Source organism: Pholis gunnellus (genome assembly GCF_910591455.1).
Source record: "Pholis gunnellus genome assembly, chromosome: 14".
Taxonomy (NCBI): Eukaryota; Metazoa; Chordata; class Actinopteri; order Perciformes; family Pholidae; genus Pholis; species Pholis gunnellus.
In genome coordinates this window covers 7,451,904-7,479,520 of record NC_136541.1, presented here as the reverse complement: position 1 = coordinate 7,479,520, position 27,617 = coordinate 7,451,904, and the positions used below count along the sequence as shown (strand labels likewise).

General features: G+C 42.5%; 1 protein-coding gene across 1 annotated transcript; it reads right to left on the bottom strand.

Annotated features, from left to right (window-relative positions):
- Positions 1-24: 24 nt before the first annotated feature.
- On the bottom strand, positions 25-24,168 carry yes1 (YES proto-oncogene 1, Src family tyrosine kinase). The gene is made up of 12 exons (XM_079173325.1): positions 23,840-24,168; positions 14,757-15,047; positions 13,347-13,446; positions 11,527-11,625; positions 9,738-9,841; positions 9,264-9,413; positions 7,752-7,907; positions 6,025-6,204; positions 5,308-5,384; positions 4,374-4,527; positions 3,750-3,881; positions 25-1,957 (listed from the first exon to the last, which is right to left on the bottom strand). The coding sequence occupies exons 2-12, from the start codon at positions 15,037-15,039 to the stop codon at positions 1,749-1,751; spliced, it is 1,644 nt and encodes a 547-aa protein (XP_079029451.1). The 5' UTR covers positions 15,040-15,047; positions 23,840-24,168; the 3' UTR covers positions 25-1,748.
- Positions 24,169-27,617: the final 3,449 nt, after the last annotated feature.

The window sequence follows — 27,617 nt, the reverse complement described above, 5'->3', positions numbered from 1 at the left end:
CTCAAGAACAAGAGAGCTCAAGGAAACCTTTTGAGTAAAACTTTTATTTTTTCTGTACAAAAATCATATTAGTTACCATTCTCAATTATTTCATTATCATCTCCCCACTAGTTCAAGTCCCATCTTTAGGAACAATCACATATTAGGTTCTTGTGAGTGACGCACAGAGAAAGAAAGAAAAAAAAGTTCACATCTTTGTCCGATCTTTAAGCTCACTTATTGAATGACAATAAGAAGATGCCTTTACATCTCCTCGGATTTCTCATCTCATACTGCTGGACAGACAGTGAAAGTACCTCTAAGAACTTGTTATTGGACTCGTAAATTCTCAACACCTAGAAAAGCTCTAAATCCCTGACGTGACCACAGTGTGCGCAACGTGTTTGTTTTGTCTGGTTCTACTTCCATCAGCTCTACAACTGGGAATCGAGGTAAGAAAACCACAAAAGGGGAACTCGTCACAGGCAAATACCACTTCACACTTTTCGTTCTATAAAAAGATCACTGGTTGATTTTGCATAGTTGCATTTACAAATTAAAATATTTTGTAGTTTGCTTTGGAATAAACAATGACGGTGCATTAAGTCATAGTTGGGTGGGATTTTACTGAGAAGAACAGAAAAAAAAAATACAACAGCTGTGTCTATGATTTACACGATGATGTGAATTTAATAGATCCGACAGAGTTCTAGACCATCCATCAGGCTCCGCTACGTTAAACTGTGTGGATGTGTGCGACAGAAGGACAAACATGTTACAGCAATCGGAAATGTGCAACAAACAAAAAGACAAGATGCTAATTCCTTTTTCACAGCTGAAATGTCAAAACATTTATAAAATGTTAAACAGGAAAAAATGTTTCCGCACGTGTATATTATCAAAATACCTCTTTATGATTTCAAGTCCCTGTTTAAAGTAGTAAAGTATATCAAATCGACGTGATTTGCCATTCAAGTGACCGTATTAAATATAATCTGTGGGGTGTTTAACACGGTCTTCTCATGTTCTCATTCATCCACCTGATCACACGTGCTAAAAATACATCTTTCTGCTCATACTTTATGTACATCGATCTCTCAGTACATTCGTTCATCCATAAAGTAGCCATTTACTTCACTTCACACCTTCTCCATCCAAGCTTTACAGACGCAGCGGCGCATACTTGACGATTCAACCCCAGTCGTTGGTCGCTCTCCAAAAACATAACCGATCAACCTACATATTCAAACCAAACTCGCACGTACAAAAGATCTTGACTCCAATATCAAAGAACTGTGTGTGAAATAAAACAAAAAGGGAGAAATTGGAAGAGAAAGGGGAAATGTATCATCTAAAAAAAAAGTTACAAAAAAATCTGTAAGAAGCCATTGATTTTAAATTAGAAGACAAACCCTCTTATTTTCATCACAGTGTTGTGGCCAGTTCATATGAATTATTCTGATTAGCAGGGTTCCCAGAGTTTAACACACCAGCACCAATCTGCACAGTTGGACACTCCCCCACATGTTTGTCCCCGGGGTACAAAGGGGACAACCCTCTACTTCAGAAGACACTTTCTTCCCGCTCTAGCATACATTCCAGTGTGGTCGTGGACTAGTTTGTATCATTAAAACCTCTTTCTCTGTAGCCTCATCAAGCCCTTTCCCCATGTTAAAGTTCTCTGTTGTCCCCAAGCATTGTTCTCCACTGATGTTTCCTCCGTATGATGTCAGAGCACCACCCCCCCCTCTCCCCCCAAATCCCCCAGACTAGAGGTTGTCTCCTGGCTGGTACAGTGGCTCCGTGGCTGTGAAGTAGTCTTCCAAAAACGACTGGATGTATTCGAAGGTCGGCCTTTCGTCTGGCTCCTTCTTCCAGCAGTGCCTCATCATCTCATGGAGGGACTCGGGGCACCCCTGGGGGCAGGGCATGCGGTAACCTCGTTCTACCTGCTCAAGTACCTCTCGATTCACCATACCTGGAAGAAACACAGAGAAATATGGTTTAATATGGCATTTTAATCCAAAATAATACACAATTTGAGTCATTCATCCATAGGGTTCACCGTCTTGCTCAAGTACACCTCCACATGTGGACAGGAAGAGTTGAGCCACAGACGTTCCCTATAATGCAGGTCATTAAACCTCCATACAGGCTTGGTTTCATAACTAATACATGTATGGTTTGTTTTTAAGTCTGTTTTGTAGCTCTTATTTTGTCATTCTCTTTATAAACAAAAGTACCTTATTTTGAAAGAACCGTAGTTGCAGGTAACTAACGGATGAAAAATAGTGAGGCAACGACTTGATTTCTTGGGTGCGAGTTGCCTCGTCCCAGAGAAAAGCAAATCAAAAGTTTTCTGGTCAAAACAATGGTGCAAGTTCTGATTAGGAGGCAGCCCAGTTTGAAGCCTGCAGCCAATGCTGGCGTCATGCTGCTGACAGGAGGTGCAAATTCCCCCACAAACCACTGTGTTAAAGAAATACGACGGCGAAAAAAACCCTCATGCAACAACACTTACAAGGCACAAACATCGTTAGTAGTTTGAAGAAATAAAATGTAATTATAAATGTAAGTTGAGCCAGTGTACTACTCTAGAGATCACATAAGATTTGGAAAAAAAACAGTGCTGCTTCATCTTCTGCCCTCCTCCTTCCCGACTAGAGCACCAGAGTCGTGGATTCCTTCCCAAGACAGGAAGACAGCGGTCCTGAACCCTGTGACACGGCGCTGAAACAGCTCCATGGGGAGCTCGGCTGCAGCTAAAAGAGGTTATGACACAGAGTCGGTGGTATGGTCTCACACCCCCGCACCCCCCCCCACCCAATCTCCACCGCTCTGTGGGAGAGTGGGGATCAGATTATCACACACACACACACACGGGGAGAGGAAAGACCCAGAGCAACTGCTGGGACCAGGATATGGTGGCAGTGGTATGTCGGATGCTGAGGTGTTAGTGCGATTTATGTCTGGGATCCGAAACCCTCAGCTCTAATAACATGCCGGTCATATCTGTACACATATACAAACAGACTGAAATAGAAGTAAAGATGATGTGTTCACGTGGTCTTGGTATACCTGCATCACACTGCGTCTACGTTTTAAAAGAAGACAATAGAAATAAAGCTACCCAAAAAGACTGCAGCACAGCAGGACAAGAGCCACAAATTACTGGTGAGTCATACTACAGTTTTAGGAAGGGGAAAAAGGCTCTGGGGTGAATAATTAGACCGAAAGGTTTGCACTGAAACCCAAAAAAGCCCCGGGAGCCAGATGGCCCTCTACAAGAGATGGTGGTTAAGTCTGCCATATGGCACGCTCTGTAATCAGTGCCAGGCAAACGCCGTCATCAGCAGACACGCTGCAGTACTGCTCTCAACCAGCAGGGGGCAGAGATGATGAGGCAGACAGCATGGTGTGTGAGAGAGTAAGAGGTTCTTTCCCATGCAGGGACATCTGAGTTGACTCATATCAAAGCTATATATAGTTATGTATTCTGATCTATAAGTGTGAGAACAAGGACTATTAGAAGCTTCAGATGATGATGATGATGGTGGTGAGCAGCATGTTGGAATTATGCCGAGACAAAACTGAATGAATTCTTCCTGTTTTCCATGAAGGGAAATATGAAACGTATTCAAGATAATGCGGAACTTTAAAACCAGACATTTTCGAAAACCGCAGGAAAAGGCAGCTTCTCATTTACACTGAAAAGGAACAAATGAAGAGACACTTCTGATAAGCCCACATCTGTGCTGTCTCAATGTTACCTGGGTACGGTACTCGGCCCTTGGTCACCAGTTCAGTCAGTAGTATACCAAACGACCAGCCGTCAGATTTGATAGTGAAGCGGCCGTACAGAGCAGCTTCAGGGGCCGTCCACTTGATGGGAAATTTAGCACCTGAAGAAAAGAAGTAAAACAAAGTCAGGCAGGAGGAATAACCAATATGTTTAGGGTGGCAACTTACCATTCATTTCATCAGATTGATCTGCAACTAATTCATTAATTAATAGTTTAGTCTTTGAAATAGAGAAAAAAACAACCCGATCTCATGAGAAGGCGTAGAAATTGAAAGGAACCCATTTAAAGGACATTCTGCGTGTCATAATAGCACATTTTAGGCTTTTCTTGTGTCATTCGTTACCATGAAACGGCCACAGTTAGGTTTAGGCAAAAAGTTGGGTTTAAAAAAACCATCATGGTCGGGCATGAAATAGGAACGTAAACGAAGTGAAACCCAAACAATGAAACATAAGTACGAAAAACACGTCTACCATTTATAGCCAATGCAAGTCCTCACCAATGCGGACACACACCCCCCCCCACCCCCACCCACCCACACACACACACACACACACACACACACACACACACACACACACACACACACACCTTGTCTGGCGGTGTACTCGTTGTCCTCGATGAGTCGAGCCAGGCCAAAGTCGGCGATCTTGCACACCAAGTTATCAGCCACCAGGATGTTGGCAGCTCTCAGGTCCCTGTGGATGTAGTTCATCCTCTCGATGAAGGCCATGCCGTCTGCGATCTGAGACGGGATTGGACCGGACAGACAGTAAGGGAGGGAGGGGGGAGGAAGGGGAGACGAAGGGTTGGCGTAGAGAAAATAGCATCAGGACGCAACAAAAGCAAACAGTCAAGGACAAAAAAATGTGCAAATTTTCCAAATGAAAAGATTGAGATCAAATATTACTTTGCAAGAATAAGAATTAAAAGGGGTTAGAGTGAGTTGCCATCTTAGGAAATACACATTTCATTGTTTGAGACCCAGATGTGCAGGCAGAAATAACAGATTTACAACATCAATCGGACAAATCTTTAACACAACTATCTCCTCACTCTGGCTGTCAACTCCCTCAGAGGCGTCTCGAGGTTTCAACTCGCCTCCGTCTAATCCTCAAGCATTTTCCACTCTGACGAGTGAGGAGAAGAGGGAGCCTGGGAGCATGGAGAGGCGAATTAAGAGCAGATCAGGGTAGGTGACTGAACCAGCGCGCTTAAGTGGCCTCTGATGAGCTGCGTTTAAGTGCTACAGCGGCAGCTAAGTGTTGGAGAACGAGGGGAGTCATCTACAGGAGGAGGAGGGTTGAGATGTCTAGTAGGGTATTAAATAAATATGACAGCCAGAAGGAGAGCAAACCGTTACACACTCTGGCTGGGAAGTTGCCAACATAGAGCTCTCTTTGTTTATTGCTGATCCACGTGAATCCTTCTGTCACACAGATATGAAAACAGCTGCTGGGCAGGTCAGGGGCAACGGGAGTTTGTGTGCTTGTGTTTGAATTCAGACTCTGTGTTTTGATCCTACCTGTGCAGCCATGTCCACCAGCTGGGGCAGCTTCAGATATTTACCATCTCCCTCCTTCAGGAAGTCCAGTAAACTACCTGTCAAGAGTTCAGAGGGGTGGAGCAGAATCAATACATCTGTCTGAGCGTTGCACACAGAAATAAATAAAAGGATCAGTTGAGACAAGAGTTCAGCGTCAGAAAACGCTCAAATAACCAAAAACACTCGAAGGCAACACACAACGGCAAAGGTCTTCTTCAGTAAGTTCAGTTCAGTTTGATGTTCGCCTTTGACGTTACTTATAAACAGACTCATAATCAGAGTTACAATCAATTAAATACTTATGGAGATTAGAGTTTCTTTGTACATTAATGCCCCCAACTACAGAATGATCCTGTTATTGAGTACATAGATGATTAAAGAGGACAGTTGATCATGTTTGAGTGGTTACGTTTATGTGAGGCTCCACCAAGTGAAGTAACAATTCCTCCTCACGTCCGTGGGCAAAGCATCACCGAGGCATTTTTTTTTTTGTGTAACGGACGCAAATTTCACACTACGAATAGAATAGTGTTCCAGTCCACAGAGCTAGAACTATGAAGCACTTCAAACATGTTTCAGTTTCCATCATTCTTTTTATAAACCTATCAACTTGTTCGCATGCAATCTCTTCAAGTGTGTCTGTTATGACTCGTGCTTATTCTTCTCTTCTGGTTGGCGAGTTTGACCTCTCCTTACCTTTGCCCATGAATTCAGTTACAATGTAGATGGGCTCCTCCGACACCACGGCGTAGAGAGGCACCAGTTTGTCGTGTCGCAGTTTCTTCATGATCTGGGCCTCCTGCAGGAAGGCCTCAGGAGACATGGTGCCTGGCTTCAGGGTCTTGATAGCCACCTTGGTAGTGCCATTCCATGTGCCTTAAAAAAAAAAACACACACACACACACACATCAGGAAAACAAAATGATAACTCGTGTTTGAAACAAACACAAACCAATGTTGCATTTGTGCATCCTGCAAAGTATAATTAACCTAATATGCTTTTCCAATTTATTAAGTGACACACACTGTACTACTAAAACCCTGAAGGTACATTAAAGACTTTTTGACCCCTTTTAAGTGATTGAAAAGTCAATCCTAAAAATCACGCCAGTGATCTGTGGCAGTGTTCCCATGTGTGAAGAGCAGCTCAGGAGAGAAAGAACACGACAGCTAAAATAATCAGGCACTTCCTGGTGGAGAGCCACTTACTCACGCCCTGCTTGCATACAATGAGCTGAGGCATGAGATCTACTGTTTCCGTCATAAGGCTGACCTTCATGAATGAGTCACACTGAACAAACAACACACACGCAAGCTGGAGGACAAAGTAGAGCAGCGATATTATCTGATAGCAATAGTAATAATATGAGGTGGTGAGAACACAATGGAGGTCAACCAGCACAAGCAAACGTAACGCATTTAACAAAAACGTAACGTTGAACAAACACGTGAGCCAGGACGGGATTTTCAGTAAGAAGTTGCAGCCGAGTAGAAAAACCATCAAGAACAAAAAAAACGGAGCAGGGAGAGACGGAGAGGGATTCCTGGGATCGCACAGCGGAGACTTGCAGGTCGAGGCTTGCTGCAGGCCGGGAGTAATGAAAGACCGAGTGATGAAAGAAGAGAGCCGTGTTCACTGAAAGGCTCCCGTCTCACATGCAGGCCGGAGAACTGAAGCGTAGGAGGTGACCTGTGATTACTGAGCTCTGTGTGTGTGTGTGTGTGTGTGTGTGTGTGTGTGTAAACATTCAGCAACTTCAGCATGTGGGCCAGGGAGTGAACTTCAAGCTAGAATGAATCATTCGATAAACTAACTTTACATTCGCTGCTTTTGTTTTACATTAAATTTACACCAGTTATGAATAATGTACAGCGGATGCTTTGTCTCCGCATGTAAGCCCTAATGGCCGTGTGAGTATATGTGCATGCAGTTGTTTGTATTCTTTACTAATTCATGATGTATGGGGTCAGATCAGTTTCAATATTGATGAAGGCACTCAGAAAAGTATTTTATGATCTCTATATAAAACGCCTCTTTCCACAAAAGTATTTTCACTGCACACAAAAAATAAGATTCCCAAATTGTTCTTGCGTTTATATACAAACCTGCATTTACAAAGTGCTCGTCGTGTGTGAACTTCACTGCATTTGTGTGTGTGTGTGTGTGGGTTTTTTATCTGTAGCCAATCAGATGTCTCCTCAGGTAGGGGACGGGATGGAAAGTGGGACGAATGAAACTGGTTCTGTGTGCCATTTTGTTTGTATGTATTGAAAAAGTGAAGACGATTGATAGAAACATGGGTTCGGAGCGGGTTCAGTGGCCTCATTCGTCATTCACAAACCACTTCAACAAGACAATATGGACGCGTGTTCGAAACACATGCCGCGTGTGCTTTAGTACAGTGAACGTCACGGTCTCTTACCCATCCAGACTTCTCCGAAGCAGCCCTGGCCAAGTTTGATTTCCAGTCGAAGTGAATCTCGCGGGATTTCCCAGGCATCCTTAGCTAGTCCCTGAGTCTGAGGCTTCACCGTGGGGCACACGGCCGTCAGCTTGTAGCACAGACCGTCCGCATGTTCTGGGCAGGAACAGAGGAGTGAAGACACACAGGAGGGAAGAAACAGAAAGATCTTTGAGTTGTAGCTTGTTCGGGATCAGCCTGTTTCAACTAAAACAAAATCATTGCCGACTACATACACACAGCTGGAGCAGTAAGCACAGCCACGCTAAATCTGATCAGAGTGAGCGGTAAATATCTTTTAGCAGCACGGGATGTTTTTCTGCCTTTGTTTTTAATAAGTGAGGCTTTTGGCGCGGCCATTTTGTGTTGATGAGCGGCACGTTTTTGCAGGAGCTCTATGACTTCATCATTACCTGGAGGCAAATTAGTGCGGAACTTGAGATTTGGGGTAAATTATTTTCATTCGTTTAAACTGTAGCCTACTATTACGTATCAGGTAGTGTACAGCTCATGGTTTGTGCTAAGCTAACGTCAGCTCTCATTCGGTGGCTACCCAACAACAATTGTAAAAATGTTTTCACATTGCCACATGACAACACCAACAAACTACAATCAAACCACAATGAAGCGAACACACAGAAGTCTTGGCCCGTCATCTCACAGAATCCTGAATAAATAATCAAATCTTATGGTAATTTCACCATAACAACAAAAAGATCAAGAGGTTGTTGAGCGCTTGATGCAGCTGACAGCAGCAGCACTAACTATCTTGTAAAAATGTAGCATTGGTATTCTGGGCACAGAAAATGGAGACACAACGAGAAACCAAACCAGTCTTCTGATATTTAAACCACTGAAGAGGTATGACTTCTCAGTTATTGTTGACTGGAGTCAAAGGGCTACACTTAGAGCAATACAAAGGAGTCAGAGTTATAAAGAGCACTGCAGTTAGTGTCTTACATGAATTATATGGGAGCGTGCAGGGCAGGGTCAACAACACAAAACCTAAAATCCAGTGTTCTGCTTCTGGGAGTTTAAATGTGTTCTTTGTAAAGTCCTTGTAAAATCACCCAGATGCTTTCTTGTGACAGTTTTTTTTCAAGTCACAGCTGCCTCCCTGTCAACATTCAGGAGATTACAGCAGGCTTAAGACATTTTGTATTCATGCCTCTTTCGCCTTAAGTCTCACATGGTTTTGCTTTTTTAGGACATTGTGGTGATTGAGCTGAGACCGTGTCAGTGAACGGCCTCAGAATCTCCACAGAAAAACAGATTCAACACATATCCCAGCTGATCTGCAGCTGAATTATGCATTTTATACCGAGAGCACTGAATTCATGGGCTTAAATACAAAATGACTACAATAGACATTGTTTGTCCAGAAAACAGACTCCATGAGTCTAGAAAGAAAAAAGAACAGCTGTCCAGTTGTAAACAACAATTTGTCTAAATGCTAAGTGACGGGCTGCATACCTGTGTAGTGTTTCACCAGCTTCTGCAGCACCTCAAACTGGGCCCGAGTGGTGATGTAATAACCACCGTTGTCCAGCTTTCGGATCTTGTAGTGTTTGACGTTGTCTCCCTTCACCTCGTCCCAGTCCCGGATAGACAGAGAGTAGGCACCTTTAAGAGCCACGGAGAGCAAGTTAGATTGTGCTTCTTAGGAGCAGAAAGTCTCAAGTCTGCGATACACATCAGGCTTTTATTATACACAACAACAACAACAACAACAACAACAACAACAACAACAACAACAACAACAACAACAGGTGAATATAAAACACATTTTACTTCTAAAAAAGTTCATTTTTCTCCTTATAAATTAACATACAGCTGCAATAAAAGCTTAGACAAGCATAAATAGGGGACGCTTTCATCACTTGCCTAATACATCCAAACTGCAGCATTTTAATTACAGTATTGCTTTCAAGAATTAAATCCTCTTACCTTTGGTCGTCTCACTCTCTCTTGCCAAGAAAGTGCCCCGCTGGTTCCCTGGAAGCAATAACAGCCGCTCAGCGTCTTTGCGGCCCATTTTACCAAAGTACCATCTGCACAAAGAGAGACAGTCAGATAGTGAGACAGTCAGATAGTGAGACAGTCAGATAGTGAGACAGTCAGATAGAGAGACAGTCAGATAGTGAGACAGTCAGGAAGTGAGACAGTCAGATAGAGAGACAGTCAGATAGAGAGACAGTCAGATAGTGAGACAGTCAGATAGTGAGACAGTCAGATAGTGAGACAGTCAAATAGAGAGACAGTCAAATAGTGAGACAGTCAGATAGAGAGACAGTCAGATAGTGAGACAGTCAGATAGAGAGACAGTCAGATAGTGAGACAGTCAGATAGAGAGACAGTCAGATAGAGAGACAGTCAGATAGAGAGACAGTCAGATAGAGACAGTCAGATAGAGAGACAGTCAGATAGAGAGACAGTCAGATAGAGAGACAGTCAAATAGTGACAGTCAGATAGAGAGACAGTCAGATAGAGAGACAGTCAGATAGAGACAGTCAGATAGAGACAGTCAGATAGAGAGACAGTCAGATAGTGAGACAGTCAAATAGAGAGACAGTCAAATAGTGAGACAGTCAGATAGAGAGACAGTCAGATAGAGAGACAGTCAGATAGTGAGACAGTCAGATAGTGACAGTCAGATAGTGAGACAGTCAGATAGTGACAGTCAGATAGAGAGAGTCAGATAGAGACAGTCAGATAGTGAGACAGTCAGATAGTGAGACAGTCAGATAGAGACAGTCAGATAGAGAGACAGTCAGATAGTGAGACAGTCAGATAGAGACAGTCAGATAGTGACGCACATGAGGAGCTTTCAAAGTGATCTACTGCTAGGATTTTCTTATTCATGTAATATGAATATGGCACAAGATGTTTTAAATGAATCGTATAAATCCGGTCTGTAAAATCGTCACGTTCGACATCAAAAACAGATGAACAGGAAAACAAAATGTGTTTGATGTTAAATCAGTTAACATTAAACGTCATCTTTACATGGTTCATTTGTGGTTACCTTCAAAGTCTGACAGAGGCTTAAATTAAATAGCTTAAAATCTAATTTAAGTCGAAATTATTTAGACCATGAAACTATAATTATAGCTTATTATCAACTTTGCTCCAAGCAATATGTCTTTAGCTGGTTCCATTACATATAAGGGCTACTATTATTGAATAAATAAATAAAACATGAGCTGTAAAACTTAAATCTAGCTTTTCCTCTTCTTCTTTTAAAGAGTGGTAAGAGTCTATTTCAAGACATCATCACCCCCCCCCCCCCCCACAGACTAAGTTAAGAGGGAATCAAAAATCCTGAACTCTGTTGATCACTTGCATTCACTCTTTTAGACTAAAGGAAAAGTTAGCTGGCTGGTTTACACAGGTTTTTTTTTTTTAATGAGTCAGCTCATGAGAAACCAAACCAAAACTGCCTAAAAGCAGTGCCTTAAAGTTTCTGTCACACCGGATGAACAACAATGGGAACGTCCTCGACTCTCAGCGATACAGAGATCCATTGTTTACACTGTGTGCGTGTTGGTGCATGATGGGCTAGTCACGAAGCCTGACCGCCCAGCCGCATCAGGTCCTCTCAATCAGAGGAGAACTAACCGAGCCGGGTGATTAACGCGAGAGGAATGTGAAGGAGAAAAATAAAAGTGAAAGAAAACAACGTTGGAGGATGACGGAGATAGAGAGAGAGTTAGAAAAAGGTAACGGCGCTCTCACTCTTCAGCCTGTATGGAGTCGGCTGGAGCCACGTAGTTACTGGGGATGTAACCTTTGTGTCCGGTGTTGATGGAGCGAGCCTCCCACCAGTCGCCTTCCCTGAACAGAGAAGAAAATTTGAAATCAGAAACTCACAAAAGCATTGGTTGAAGAACACACCGACTCATAAGACTGCAGGTAAGAGAGAAAAGGAGCAAGGTCACAACACGCGTCATTCAACCACGTCACATCACATTGTGGGTTTTTAAACCACGTCGAGCTGTGGAGGAGGAGATGTTCAGATCCTTCAAGGAAAAAGTACCAATATCATATATATATATATATATATATATATATATATATATATATATATATATATATATATATATATATATATATATATCTCAATATTGAACTGTATAATCATATTTATAAGCACTAATAAATATTCATTATGCTTTATTACAGTTATAACACATTTTGTAATGACTTATAAGGTCTAGTATCATATACTTTATAATAGCTGGTCACTCAATGACATTTTCTGCATCATAGTGTAATATAATACGTTATAATCTTTTTACCAGCAATTATGAAGTTTTATGGTACTTGACCGTATGAGTCATTATAGAATGCTTATTAATGGGTTATGATTATTGTTATAAAGCATTGTGGATATTTATGAGTGACTATAAATATACAGTGTTATAAGCAGATTATAACACATTATGAGTATGTTTATAATACACTGGCACCATAGAAAGTGTTAAATGATGAGAAGAAATTGTGAATTAATTGAAATAACAATGTTGTTCAATGCCTTAAGATGCATGGTACAGTGTAAAAAATAAAATGGCTGACTTTTAAATGTGCTTAATGTTCTGTGATATCTGCTCTATTTCCACACTTTCAGAAACACAAGGCGGAAAGAAAAAAAGCTAAACCATATCGAAGGCTATAGCAACAAAATACTGCATTCATAAGATCAGCACATCTGGCCACAGTTTCTGGTATTTCTAACAGCAGAAGCTTGAATTCAAGGAGGAACTGAGGTGTAGGGAAAATCTGTCTGCTGGCATTTTTTGTAAAAACCGAGCAAATGTGTCCTCCTGCCACCTCTTCTGTGAAAGCAGATGGTATTTTCATCACCGCAAACTCAACATGCTCATGGACAGCGGCTGAAGACGTGATTTGAGGAGAATTTGGAGCTCTGCCCATTTTCCCACCTGGGAGCAAGACGATGCTGCTGCAGTAAGTCGTAGGAGTAGAGACCAATTTCCCTTTTCATTAGAACTTATTGTTATTAAATGTATTCTGTTCTAGAAATAAAGTGCACAATATACTTATTATATTGTATATTAGGGATAAAGTTCCCACAAGTAACGATCAGAAAATGAGCAATGAAAATAAAAACCATAATAACCCTGTGAGTTAGAACTTCAGGCATATAATCAATGCATTGTTGGCGTCTTTGAATACAAATTCTGTAAATGTTGATACTACATTCATCTATTTTATGTGCTTTGCTTGTATTCTAATAAATGAGGGTAGAGCGGTATGTTTTACACTGTAACCCTAAACTAGAGGAATGATCTACGGCGGGAGGAAAGCGATGGCGACTTTAACAGATGGCCCATTAGAGGAACCCATTAACCCAGAAATCTGCCCCGATATCAGACCTGAATACAATGAGGGATTACACACACACACACACACACACACACACACACACACACACACACACACACACACACACACACACACACACACACACACACACACACACACACACACACACACACACACACACACACACACACACACCTTGTAAATAGACTCACGTGTTGTTGATAATCTGGAAGCGGTCCCCTTTTTTGAACGACAGATCATCCGACGTCCTCGCTTCGTAGTCGTACAGCGCCACGAAAAATGTTACACCACCTGAAAGCACGAGAAACTGAGCGTTGGCGGTGTGCACACGTACGATAGTTAATCCCACAGAGACCAAAAGAAAATGTCCCGATTCCTTTAATCCCGTCTCGTTTGATCTTGAAATGTTGCACTACAAATGAAAACACAGCCAATGACATTTGACCGTCAAATAAAGACTGCAACATTTTAATTAGCTTCCTTTCTTCCTTTTATAATATTTCTTACTTGAGCTAAGCAAACAAACTGATGAACAATGCTGCTAATAACTAACCATTTTTTACTTTAATGTCGCACATCCTGCAACTCGGAGCCTGGACTAAAAATACAACCATCTCTCTTAACTTTAATATATTCAAAGAACACATGAGGGGAAAAGAGGATATCCCTTTCATATTTGCCAAACTCTGTGGCATCCCTTCAAGTCAGTGAACCAAACGGACTAATCGCTCATATATAATGGAAAGAGTCGATTTGTTTGTAGTCTGAAGTGACAGAGTACAGCGAGACAACAGGACTCTGAAATGTTTATCTTGAGGAGGAATTAGATCTACAGCAGCACTTCAGGCCAGATTATCCTCCTTGAGAGAGCGAGACAGGGACTGAGGGATGTGTGTGTGTGTGTGTGTGTGTGTGTGTGTGTGTGTGTGTGTGCGCACTTTAGGAGGAAACATTATTCTTTGTTGTGTACATTTACTGCATAATTTAACCATCCAATCTATGCTGCATTAAGCACCTGAAATCGCACGAGATAATGTTTGATGCCACCAAGAGTCATTTAATTTACCAACAAATCCATAATACAAAAAAAAAAGTCCTTCTGATTACGAGTATTGCTGCAAATGAAAATGTGTGTGTGACTTTAATCCACTGCATGCCAATTGTTTTCTTTGGCTCCGGAGACGCCACGCCCGCTGCACTGCTTCCCATATAAGAGACCTATTTGGGGTTTCTCGTTGGCCGACTCGTCTCAAATGTCTAATTTGCATAACATCTGCTGCTCATAACGTCCCGCGCATAACAAATGTTCAGCAGAGTTTATTCTAAAGTTGTACACTGATTTACACGTAATGAAAACAGAATGAAAAATGCTCTGAGGATTGCAAATTAGTGTACTTTCATTTTGTCTTCTGTTATAAAGCAGCTTTTACATCCGTTTCTTGGGCTTGGGGACCCAAAGCTATTTGAATAATTAAGGATATTTAATTCAAGTTGAGAAACTTTCAAAGCCTTTTTTTTTTTTAAATCACATATGCATGTTTCCTTTGTTCCTGGTCCCATGCGTCTCCCACTGAAACCTTAAATCCTCTCCACAGACTGACCTGGGATGACGCCGGGGAAGGGACTGCTCACAGCCACCGAGGTGAAGGAGGTGGACGCTCCGCCGAACGGCGTCATGATTGAAGACGCCCCGCCAAAGGGCGTGAGGGAGGCGGCGTGACTGTTGTAGCTGTTGTTGTGTGTCTTCATAGCGGGCGAGTGACCCATCAGGGTGGGGTCCGGCCCGTAGTGGCCCAGGTGGGCGTTGATCGGCGTGGCGTTCGAGTTGTCGGGGCGGTACTTTAGCGCCGGGCCCTTGTCCTCTTTACTCCTGACGCAACCCATCGTCAAGCCTGCAGGGAGGAGAAGGAAAAGAAGGAGATTTGAGTTACAGTTTGAGTTTAATCTTAATTTATACATCGATGAAGCCATCTTAGACTCCTGCAACACAAGTTCTGGGTTATGGATTGTGATGAACTCGTACAAAACTGTAAATGAAAGCTAAGATACTTCTAAAACGTCTCTGGACGCGGTTAGATACACATTTAAGACACTAACTACAAACTATGAATGGCTTATTAACTCTATTTAATGTTTGAATTAATCCAAAAATCTGCCAGAAAAACTCAATATAAGTTTACATGAGATGGTGGATCGAGATCCATTAAAGATCATTAAAGGGGGAATTAACTTGACTGTGTAAGTGTTTAACGTGTCTAAAATGTGCCAAATCATGTTTATTGTTTCATTTCTAATGATTGTTAGACACCACACGTGTATGATTTTATGGCCCAGAGAGGGACAGACCCGGTTCAGCCTCAGTGTACTTGTCCCAAATTGAAGGTATCCACAACTGAACACAGTGTTTCGGTGTATGAATCACCGTCAGAACCTTAAAGTCATGAGTTCCTGCTTTACCATGGAAGGCTGAGCTCGTGTCACAATGTGCAGAGAAATAATTATGCTATTGTACATACTAGTCTGGGGCTGCTTATGGGTGGTTTTAGCATAACTCTCCCATGCAGAAAACAAAGACTGCATGCAAAACGGATGACTTCACATGACTTCACATGACTTCACAAGTCCGAACAAAAGCCCGCCAAGCTAGCAGAGCTAGAAACTAGATCCCGTTAGAGCCTGTGGCCATTTCAGCTCTGCCCTGTGATCACACAATCACTGACACGGATCTGTGAGGGGCAAAAAGCCCTTTGGTGGTAAGAGTTAGTGCTCACTATACACGAGTCCCTGTGTGTTTTCTGTACATCAACCAAAGACCAAATGACTGCACACAAACACAAAGACACAAAACTAGAATTACCGCCTCACGGTTGTATTCCTCCGCCAACAAGTCAGATCCACCGTCAGTGACTCATATCCTGGCATTTGTAAAAATGTTACGACATAGTTTAAAAAGCCCGTCAGTGACGGGTCACGTATTGGTGTAACAGGAGCAGAGGGGTGTGTGCTGCTGTCACTCGTAGATGGGAAACAAAGCAGAGACAGAAAACAAAAAAGGCAAGAGAAGCAGAACACAGCTCTCACAGCTCAGTGGCTTTGCTTAACAAAGGCTTTAACGCATCTACTGATGTTAATGTGTATTCTTGTGAAGAACTGCGACTTTGTTAAAGCTTTCAAAGTTGTTTCCTGCGAGTTTGCCTTCTGGACTCGCCATTTTCCCGCCATTAGGCGTTTGAGTTAACGATAGCTGCTCAGACTGATGGAGAAAGTTACTTCACATCTAGAAGAGGTGAGATGTCCAAAGCAGGCCGCTCTCCCTCTGTCAATAATTGTAAATCGTGTATTGATCAGCCAGTTCTTTGTTCTATCAAACTGGAACTAAATCCCCCGGTGAAGAAAACAATGAATCTCTACTGAAACAATGGCGGCAGCTTGTAAAGGTCAGCGCTACAACTAAACCTCATTAGGGTCAACAGTCAATGTATGGATATACTTATTTGAGATGGATAGTGTATTGACTTTCTCCCACCAACAAACGGTACGGACTGAAAGCAAATGCTGAGGCAGCGGAACAGTCATTGTTTAAAAAGCAAATGAGGAATTGTCTCAATAGCTGGCGCGCTTTTTATTCTTTGTGTAGTTGTTTGCACAGTGAATCACTAATCGTATTCTTATTTAACTCACGCTGCGTCTACATGCCAGATACAAACAAATCAGTCGGTCAGTATAACTCGCCAGCTAATCAGTCCAATTCAAATGACGTCGCTTTCGGAAACCAGACGCTCTTCACCGGCGTGTTACCGCGGACAGAATAACAGCCGGTGACGACAAACTGGCAGTACTGCTTGTGCTGGCAGTTTGTTAGTGTTGTTTAAAATGCAACGCAACATGAAACATGTCGGCTCTTTCCAGCAGTCAGAGTGTCTCCGTCTTACCAAAATTGCAATGTAGTGGGTGTAAAATGACAAGAATGTATAGTTTGGTGTCTCTGGCTTCTTTAAAGCTTCACCGCCAAAACACACGAGGTACAGTTGAGATTTTGTGGGCGTTCTTTCTTATTTTAGTACAAGAAAACATATCAGGAAAGAGGCTGAACAGCGAAGACTCTTTTTTTCCCCATCAAGGTAGTTCACCGACTTTTCAAAAATGTGGACATGCTAGTTTTTGTCAGGGGGATTCTCAATACAGCTTCCCACAAAAAAGCAATACTCTCTCAAGCAGAGCTGCAATGATACGTCGTTTGATCCATTGTCAGAAAATGATTCAGCAACTACTTTTTTTCAAAGTCATTTATCAAGAGCAAATTTCTTTGTTCCAACTGTTCAATTGTTGGGGTTTGCTGCTTTTACATTTGATGAACTCAATATTTTGAGGGTTTTGAAATGTTGGTCAGACAAAATGAAGAAGTCACTTACAGCTTACAGGAAATCGTAACGCCATTTTTCCACTATTAGACATTTTACAGACCCAACTGATGAACTCATACTGAAAATAATCGTTAGTCGCGTTCTAGGTCAAGTGCTCTGAACCTCCAGGTCTTAATTCTTTGTGCAGCAGAACAAACTAAACAAACGTCACAGTAGAAGCCACCGACATCAGAGCAGAAGACAACATAAACATGGCCGCCACCTTTGACCTCATCCTGTCGCACATGTCAACCACTACGTTTCCAAATGTCCTAAACACTTAGTGTCTGACCCTGGAGTTAATGCTGCAGCAAAGCTGAAAGAAAACAAGGTGTGAGAGAGTCAGTGTGGTTTAAAGAGCGTACCGATGATTCAAATCCTCGGCTGTGTCCCTGAAACAAACACTCCAGACCGATGGCTAATCCTGATGATCATGGGTTCAGTCTCAACTAGCAGCTCAACTTAATACTATGTGCAATATCTGCTTTAAAATGTAGCAAACTGTCCGGATCATCGGGGATGAGGAGGATCAAAGCATTTCAAAACTCTTCCCGTGTGTCCTTTAAAACCTTTTCTCAGGTATCAGCAGTTTCACTTTCCGTTTGGGAGACTCTAATGATTAATGTTCCCAAATGCTGTCATGTAATTATAGGCTGAATAGTGTATTAAAAAAAAACGTCCCTTTACGAAACGATTTGCAAACCTTTTCCCATTTACACCGCTATGCACCCAGAGGATTCACTCTTAAAATGGCTACGAGTAGACAGCAAGCCTGAGCGAGTCCACAGGGACGGCGCATGATCTGGCGTGTCAGAATAGTTCAACGCCCACAAGTTCTACTTTGGATCAAGATATACAAGACATGTCTTACAGCGAAATCCAGACTTGAACTAGGGCCGTCCTAGTGGTTTATTGAAGAAAAATCTAAATGACCGCCACCAATAGAAAGCAACAAGCTGCCACAGACACCAAACTGTTTATTATTTTAGGACAACTAGCAAGCATAAACACATTTAAACGTTTTGACGATGTCCCGATCCAGAATTTGGGTCAATACCAGATTCCAAAATCACTAAATTTGGAAAGTCATCTACATTACGTCACTACCAGCAAACTTCCCGGAGAACAATGAGGACAAAACATCATCACCAGCCCTGTTTTAACTGAATATTCTTTGGTCGAGCTCAGCTAAAAACTACCAATAGACCAACAGATACTCAACTTTCCTGCAGTTAATACAGACATGTGAACTAACCACAGACAGTTTCTTCATTCATGGACTCACAGCGGTGCGCCGCTGCAGAATGAATATAGGCTAAACACTGGAATGTATATTTGAAGGTTTTTTTTGCAATACATTTTTTTTTGGGCCTGGCCCAAACAATTCTAGGGGGAAACACCGAAAGTAGTTTTTGAAAAACAACAACAACAAAAAGGCATTTAATTTAACAAATGTATTACCCAGCCTTTGAACCACCCATGAAGAACTGTTATCAGAGAAGAACAGAAAAGGCCTCCTCTCCAGGGAAAGCCTTTGGATTCATTCTTTTGTGCGTCTCATCTACCTTTTGTTATGGACGAAGAGAAAGTAGTGTGTGGTGCTCCCCCACAGAGCTCAGCACACTCACAATCCCCTGAGCTATACAATCCCATACACATGCTAACACGGAGGAGCACGAATGCTAAGAAGGGCACGGACACACTGTCCTTAGGGTGGTGGAGCCAAGAAGCCCCAAACGTCAATCAAGAGTGCTACAATTCAATTTTAAACACAAGCAGCAGCCTCTTTAGACAGGAACACATTTACAACCACGGCTCCTTTAAAAAAGGGACAATTTCATTATTGCAGCAGACTTAACAAAATCATTGTAGTGTTTGTGGATAACCTTATGCAAACCACTTTACAGAATGTCCCCCCACAGTCCTGGTCTATCCTCTGAGGAGGATTTCATTCAGATTTAACGGCCCTCAAATGACACGTTTGAGTCCTGGGAGGGAAAAAGCAGTTAATGTAACACTGAGAAATAAAGAGCGAGGATATCTGTGGGGAAGAGAGTGATCGTTCTTGAGTGACGAATTTACCAAAACTAATGACGGCTCGAATCAAGCTCCCATTAAATCAAATTACAGGCAGATTATTGTATGGTCTCTCGGGTGGTTTCCCTAAATGAGGCACACACACACACACACACAATAGGAGATGAGCTGGAAGAAATGTGTCATTCTTTTGGTGGCTCAAAGGGAACACAGTAAATACCGCCTCAAGCTCGCACAGAGATGTGGGTTATGGATTTAATGGACAAATTTAAATGAGCTTTTTAAGCATTCATTTAAACTTTGAGCTCAAATATATTGTAAGAAACCGTTTGGTATTTTGCATATTTATAAGTTCAGACGTACTCACATTTACCCTACCACACGAGAGATATTTGGGAATCTTAAACGAGCTGCATTGAGCACGACGTGAAACAGAAGGGAAATGTATTCGCACACTCCCACACATTGGTGAATAACTTTACTTCCAGGCATACTGTCCAAGCGCACACAAAAGGCAGCGGTATGTGCTCGAAACAAACGCTGGAGCCAGACCTCCTCCAAGGACGCGAGACATGTGAGGCCGTGTGCCAGACTGCCAGCGATGCCGTGTCAGATTGAGGAGACACAGGCTGCTGCTTCCCACAGGGCCGGAGGCAACGAGGCCGGAGAGCTGCAGGAGGTGAAGCTTTTGCCGCTGCTTGCATGCGGGCAAGATTCAGGAGAAAACAATCCCAGCACGACACGGAGGCAGGCCAAACTGTTGACATTAAATCTGGGACAGGCTCAAAATCATGTTGGCATCAGAAGGCAAAGAAAATTACTTTTAACATATACAGGAATTCAAGGGGTACCCCAAGGGTTGGCAGTTTTCTGGTAAAGGCATAAAAATAAAAGAAATCTGCAGAATCTCCTCTCTCACCAGACGAACACCGTAATGTGCTTCATCGTCCTTCATACAGCAACTCATTCACTTCAAACAACAAAGCTACAACATTGGCAAAGCGTTGGCAGAGACGGAGAGAAAATGTTGAAAGTTGTTTAGACGTCTGCTAACAGTAGCCGGGAGCAGATGACTGAACTACCAGCACTGTATTCCCTCCGTCTCCGTAACGCTTCACAGACATTGTGCCCTTTGATAAGTTGTGTTGCTCTGCAGTGCAGGCAGATGTTGCCACGGCTTGAATAACAACTTTTCCTGCAGGGTATCCCGACGTTAAAATCAGACTTTTTAACCGAAGAGATGTGGTCGCACATCTGTATTAGTAGAACGGCCAACACCCTCTCTCTCTCTCTCTCTCTCTCTCTCTGAAATGACCTGTGATTGGCTCCCGTCCACGGGCTGGATTGTTGTAGAGGAGGTGCAGAAGTCCACTTGAATTACAATATGCTCGAAGGTTAATATGGAATTTTTACCCAAAGACACTAAAAAGGGGAAAGTGTACTCAGAACTGATACTTTCAAAACGGACAGTCTGACATTCATACCCTCTTCACTCTGTGATTGGCCAGCTGTTTGGAGGTCAGAGAGGAGCCTGGACTTCCCATTAAAAGCTCTGTGTAAACGGGATAACTTTGACTCCCGTGACGTTTGTGTAATTCATTCACTGAGCGTGACACAGCTCTGAACTCTGGTGAACCATTCTGACTCATCAGATAAGATGCAACTCCGGAGCGCACTGGGAGAGGCCCTTCCACCTTTGAGCCACCGCCTTGAGTAACCTTTGCAGTCACTTGGAACAAAACGGCACACTCCTGAAAAAAGGTGTATATTCAGAAACTGCAGGTTTTTTTATGTATAGTTAAGACTTTAGCGCATAGGAATGGATGTGAAACTTCAATACTAACCTGAACCTGGCAGTGAAGGCCTTCTTTACTTAATCTTTGATCAGATAGCTCTTGTTTTAAATCAAATCTTTGTCCGTTTTTGACTATTACATATAGGCAACGTTCTTCTACGGTTGTATAGCTGCACTGGCCTCTTGGGGGAGTGTTGGCATCAACGAGACAAGAAATATGATCCAGAAAGTCCAGTTGGAGCAAAAGATGAACGTGTTTAAAAGGCATGTCCGATTCAAAAACACTACACTAGTGGTTTCTCATACTCGCAGGACTTTACAATTCTGGGAAGTTACCATAGAAGCAACGGTTTCATCTTTCATTGCATTGCCGGGTTTGACTTTGACGGATGACGCCGTAGAGAGGGAGTCCGGCAAAACAACACAGCATCCATAAACAAACAACAACCTGGCTCTGCCTTCGTTCAAGCGCAATGAGACGCCATCCTGCAAGGAGCCAATCAGATATGTGGAAGCACACCACCCGTGTACCTCTCAGTCTGAAGATGAAGCAGTCAACATCGTGACATCTTCTCAGACAGAGTTGTAAAAAACGTGTGTCGGGCTATTTTCGGTCTCAGTGTCCGACCAGTCTGTTGAACCTCTGACCACATTCAAAGATCACCGCTGGGTTTGGTCGGTTTTACTGTGACCACACCCGGCTGTGACGTAGCGTGGTACCGTGGTGTCACGCTACATCACAGCTGCACTCCAAATTCGACGATATGAAACACAGAAAAGCAGCAAGTCTCACATTTAGGAAGGAGAAACCAGTGAATGTTGGCATCACAAATGACTTAAAGGATTCATTGATCTCTATAATGTTTTACATTGATCCTTTCAGCGCTACAACTAAGGTACTTAGGAGGCTGTAACTCGACTGCTGAGAGTTTTTCTCTCGTGCCTTTGCACAAACAGCAGCACGTGAAGTCCACAAGCCGAACTTGCTCGTGCTACGAAAGACCGATCGAGTGCATTAAGCTAAGTTGACAGTCTCGCTCCGCAAACACCGGCCACAATCACAGAGAGACCAGGAGGTACCAGGGGCCGCAGAACCGCTACTGAAGCGTAACTCCGTAATTGCCCTGGCACGCTCTCTGAGGCGCAGCTCGGCCTTATCTTCAGGGCAGCCTGCCATCTCTGCCAATCACAGTGAGTGGAGAGGGCCAGCGGGGGTGGTGGGGGAGGAGAGGAACTTCCTTCCGAATCCATTCATGCCATTGAGGCCACCTGCTGTGCCTGTCAATGGCTAGAGTGACGCTGGGGGAGAGAGGGAGAGAGAGAGAGAGAGAGAGGGCCATCTTCAAGCAGTAAAACAGAAGAGCTCTTCTTGTTTCTCTGTGGCCACATCGTTGACCGACGATGTCTGAAATCTGACGATTCTCCTTTTGTCAAAAAGGAAGAAACACAAACGCGAGAGCGTGGGGGCGTTATGACTTTGACCTTTTTCGCTGTCTCACAACAGACGGGAAGCTTTTAATCAGCAGACTAACGATTCTGCAGAGACACGTTCGTTCCATGAAGACACTTGAGGAGAATGCGAGGATCTTTAAAGCCTCCAGTTAAACTCAAGTCCCTGAACCCCGGCCAGCACCACCTGTTAGCGCTCCTCACTCCTCTCCTTTCCAGCTGTGTGTGTGTGTGAGGGAGACATGACCATCCTGCCAACTGGGTCTGTACCAACAGAGGGATTATCGTGGAGGAGGATTACTGTGGCACGGGAGTATATAAGCAGCCACAATCAGGGACAGTGACTGTATGAACACACACGTTACAACAGCACTCATGCACTTTATACCTCCTTACACACATGCATTTTACGGAATATGCTCATCTGGGAAGTATAGTTGCACCACCACAATAAAAGCATGCAAGAACAGATTTGGTAACTCCTGAAAAAGGGGCTTTGATTACAGAAATGTTGTCATTTTGGAAGGTTGGTTGTGACACAGTATGTCTTACAGTAAAGGCCTTTAAACAGCTGAGGCCTGCAGCAGCTGATAGTGAGAGAAGAGATAGAGATTTGGGTGAGGCAGAAAGAAAAGTGTAGGTGGTTACATGTTATGGGGGAAAACAAAAACTCAACAAACACATTTGAAATGACACAACTTACATGAAGTTGATTTGATTAATGTGTTAATTTCAAGACTAAAACCTTTTAAATGCAGCAATCTAGCATTGTCTTTACTCATTGTTTTCTACCCTCATCGAAGGATTTACGTAAACAATCCTATAAATCGAGTCCTGGTTCAGGATCAACAATGAAACTGACTTTTACAACAATGCAGCGCAGCGAGGAAACTCTCCTGCTCTCTTTTCTCAACTTTCTCCAAGTGTCACAGCACCAGCGAGGCCCTGCTCGCTCACTTCCAGGACGAAATAGCACTTTTAGTTCACGGGCACTTCTCACCTTAAAATGCGACGTTTGGCAGCGTTTCACTGCGGCTACATGTGATCTCTTTTCTTTACTCCCACGTTTTTATTTCACGTCGACAATCCAAAAGGAGCGCAAACGGCCGAAAGAAGCGGTTCCTAACGTGGAATCTCAGTCTTCCGTCTGTCCCATAACCGATTAAAACTACTTCACCCGCACAAAGTCCTCCGCGGTGCTGCTTTATATTCCTTGAAAACACGAGGACACGCCGCCAGCTGACAAAGGCTGCTTAATATGGCGGAGTGAGAGCCAAGCAGACCAGTTATAATATCCACAAATCACCGCCCGCTGATGGGTCAGGGTTGCCCCGAAAGACGCACAACAATGGCCCGACTAGAGCCGAGGAGCCGACGAGGCCAGAGAAGGAATAATGCTGCGTTCAGGTACTCAGATTCGACTCGTACATCCGGGTTTTTTTGGTTAAAATATATTTTTTTGAAACGTTTATCCTTTCTTGTGATTCACAAAAAGCAAATATTATTATTAAGAAAGTCTGAAAACATACCATATTTAAAGTCCTAGGGTTTCTTATCTTGTTAATATAATTTAATTTAACTTTGAACCCTGTCTAAATAACACATATTGGCCTATCTCCATAAATAATAGCATGCCTTTTATGGTTCATGTTGTCCTTTATAAATAAGAGCTGCAATTTAAGATTATTCTAATTATCAATTCAGCAAATTGTACTTTTTTCAATTACTGGTTTTGTTTTATAAAATGTCTTCAAATAGAGAAAGATTACTGTCAATTGCTTGTTTTTTTCAGTCCGAAATGAAAAGATATTCAATTTAATAATTGCTTATAAAACAGTAAACAGTAAATTATCTCAATGAAATGTACAGAAGAAGTTCATGATGATTTTTTTATACTTGATTAATGATTATCAAAATAGTTTTCATATCAATAGACTGATAATTTCAGCCCTAGCCTAAATTATTAACATGTAATAAAGCGCATAGTGAACAGAAACACATTGTAATTAATGTTTTGAGAGGGAAAATATTTGCCCAAAACAATTCAAAGCAATAACACTTCACCAATAACTTTTTTTTCCTCTGTAGTTTCGTTCATTTAGCCGGCATGTTCTCTTATTTTCGATGACACTTGAACGTCACGTCCCCTCCTATTGAATGGTTTTCCCTGATGACCAATATGGCCGACATCACTGGCTCAGAATGAGGAGAAAATCCTCAATCTGGCTTTGTACCAAATATATAAAACGATTCTCAGTTTTATCACCCAACCGAACTAAGTAGAACATTAGACATAAATAGCGATGTTGTATCGTTCCGTTTAACAGTTTAACCGTATTTGCAATGTGCAGGCAACCTCTAGAGTGAATGCATGGATGAATGGGACTAGCCTACTTATTATACTTATATTTATATTTAACATTATATATAGGCCAGGCTTGCAGCACGTAATGCATGATAACTTTCTGTCAGTCACATGACATTTCCAAAGGGAAATAGAGTGGGCCTGGTTACATGTATTGCTATGGACAGTTATATGATTATAAAAAAAGCTAGGATAAAGCTGTGAGAGGGGGCAGCCGTGTTAAATTTACATCTTAAACATCTTGTACGAGTAAAAACTATGACTACAATACTTGAACACTGCAGGTTCAATAAGTATGAGATCTTTTTTTAGGCTTAGTTTGAAGTGATTTGCTGACCCCTACTGACTCGGACTGCACTGTGCGCAGGCGGCTCTGTCCCCCTGGGAGACGTCTCTAAAGCGGCCCCTGCGGGTAACAAGATGTACTAAACACACACACACACTCACACACACGCACACACATACACAGTCAGGCCTAAAACACAGTTTTTTACTGCATTTCTGGAACTCGCTCGGGTGTCAGGTTATATTATTTCCTCACAGATATGTATTTCTATAAAAATAAAGATTCGTGCTCAGATAAAACGTGATGTGTGCCTGAAGTACATTGTGTCTAATTGGTGGGATAATTAGATTATTTGAGATTCTTTGACAGGTAATAATGGACAGTGTGAGCAAGTGGAGTTGTAGTCTCGGCGTTTCCCAATCTAAGGGTCCAAGGGGTCACAATATAGAGGAAGATTTAAAATGCCACAATAAAGACAAATCGAAGACATCACAGGAAAAACAATACACACTGTATGTTTTTTCAAGCTATAGGCCTCTATGCATTTGGTATGTCATAATTGAGCCTTCGCTAAGCCCCGCCCCCTGCCCCTAAACTGTCAGAGCTACCATAGAGTCACTAACTGCACTTCCTAAAGAAATATTTAGGAAGTCATTTTAGACAGAAGTGTTGATGGCTGTATCAGGATGTCAAACTGATTCAGGAGCTAAAAACAGGTTTATAAAAATGACAATAGAAGCTAAAGACTTCGGATCAGAGAGTAAAAGTGAACCACTACACCTGGCCATCGAGGCATAAAACGGAATTAAGCTCCAGGTGTGGCTCCTCCAGGTCGTTATTTATTCACTGTTACAATCAGTATAAAGCAAAAGCAGCACGTGTAGACATTCAGTATAGGACGCTGGTAGAGGCTGGCTGATGCTATGTTATGATTGGCCATTCTGCGTTCAAGGGGCGGGGCTTAGCGAATGGTCATCTGAATGAAAAACACATATAACCATGGGCCCACATAAAACAAAGTCTTAATAAAAGATAATATAATAACAGAGGATTCTACATATAATGCCTGATCTCAACGAAAAACCTGATTAAATAAAGGTTATAATAGAATTCAAATATTTAGTAAATTAATTCCAATTAAAATATATTGTTGGGAGAGTGGGGGTGAAGCTTTAATTTGTTCTGCTGAGCAAACAACAGATCTTGGTTATTGTCGTTAACCTCACGAGGACCACACGTGAGAGTATTGACTCATCTTTTCTCACTGTGTTCATGACGACCGAACCTCGCGCGCGTCTCTTCTCGTCCTCATGATGGCGCCGTTTGCTCAGGCTACCGAGCTGCATCTTACTCCTGCAGTGACAGGCCGACCGTTAGTCTGCTCCATTTAAAACAGGTAGGGTCTAAGTTGAGCTCTTCAGTCGAAGAAGAAAATTGTGGATAGCCCTCCCCCCTCTCTCCTCCGGCAGTGGCTGCCTCTGTTCGTCATATTGCGTCAGAGTAAACAAAACGCTGACGTGAATCTCTCTCCTCTTTGGCAAACTCTTCAATTGGCTATATGTCTGATTCAGTGTTGAACAGAGCTCAATCAAAAGGCGCAGTAACCTGAGTTGGTGATTAAAACGAGGCCCCAGTCAGGACTGCCAAATTAGTGCCCTTCAAATTAAAAGCCTCATAAATTGCATCCATCACATCTCTGAGGTAAACCATCAATTTTATACTGTATGTCAGGAATATTAATGCCAAGTTTATACTTAAGACAAAAATGTGCCAAACAAGGCTTCATCAGCGTGGACAGAATCAGGCCCTACTGCTTCTTGGTTAATTGCCACATATATAACAGTAGCTACAGCTACACGTCTTTTTATGGAGGTTATTTTTTCGTTTAAAAGTATCATTCAGTGCATAATAACGATACAGACAATTTCAGAAACAATGTTGGGGAAATGAGTGGACCGTTTTTTAAAGCTTACGTAGGCTGAAACTCTCTGAACCGGCATCCTGCGTCACCAGCTTCGAATCAGATTACGTGCCTCGTTTATTTCAACAATCTAACGCATAAGGCGAGGCCTCAGCGCAGTCACTGCTCCGCCATTAAAGCAAGCCCGTCGATATCCAGCGAACAAT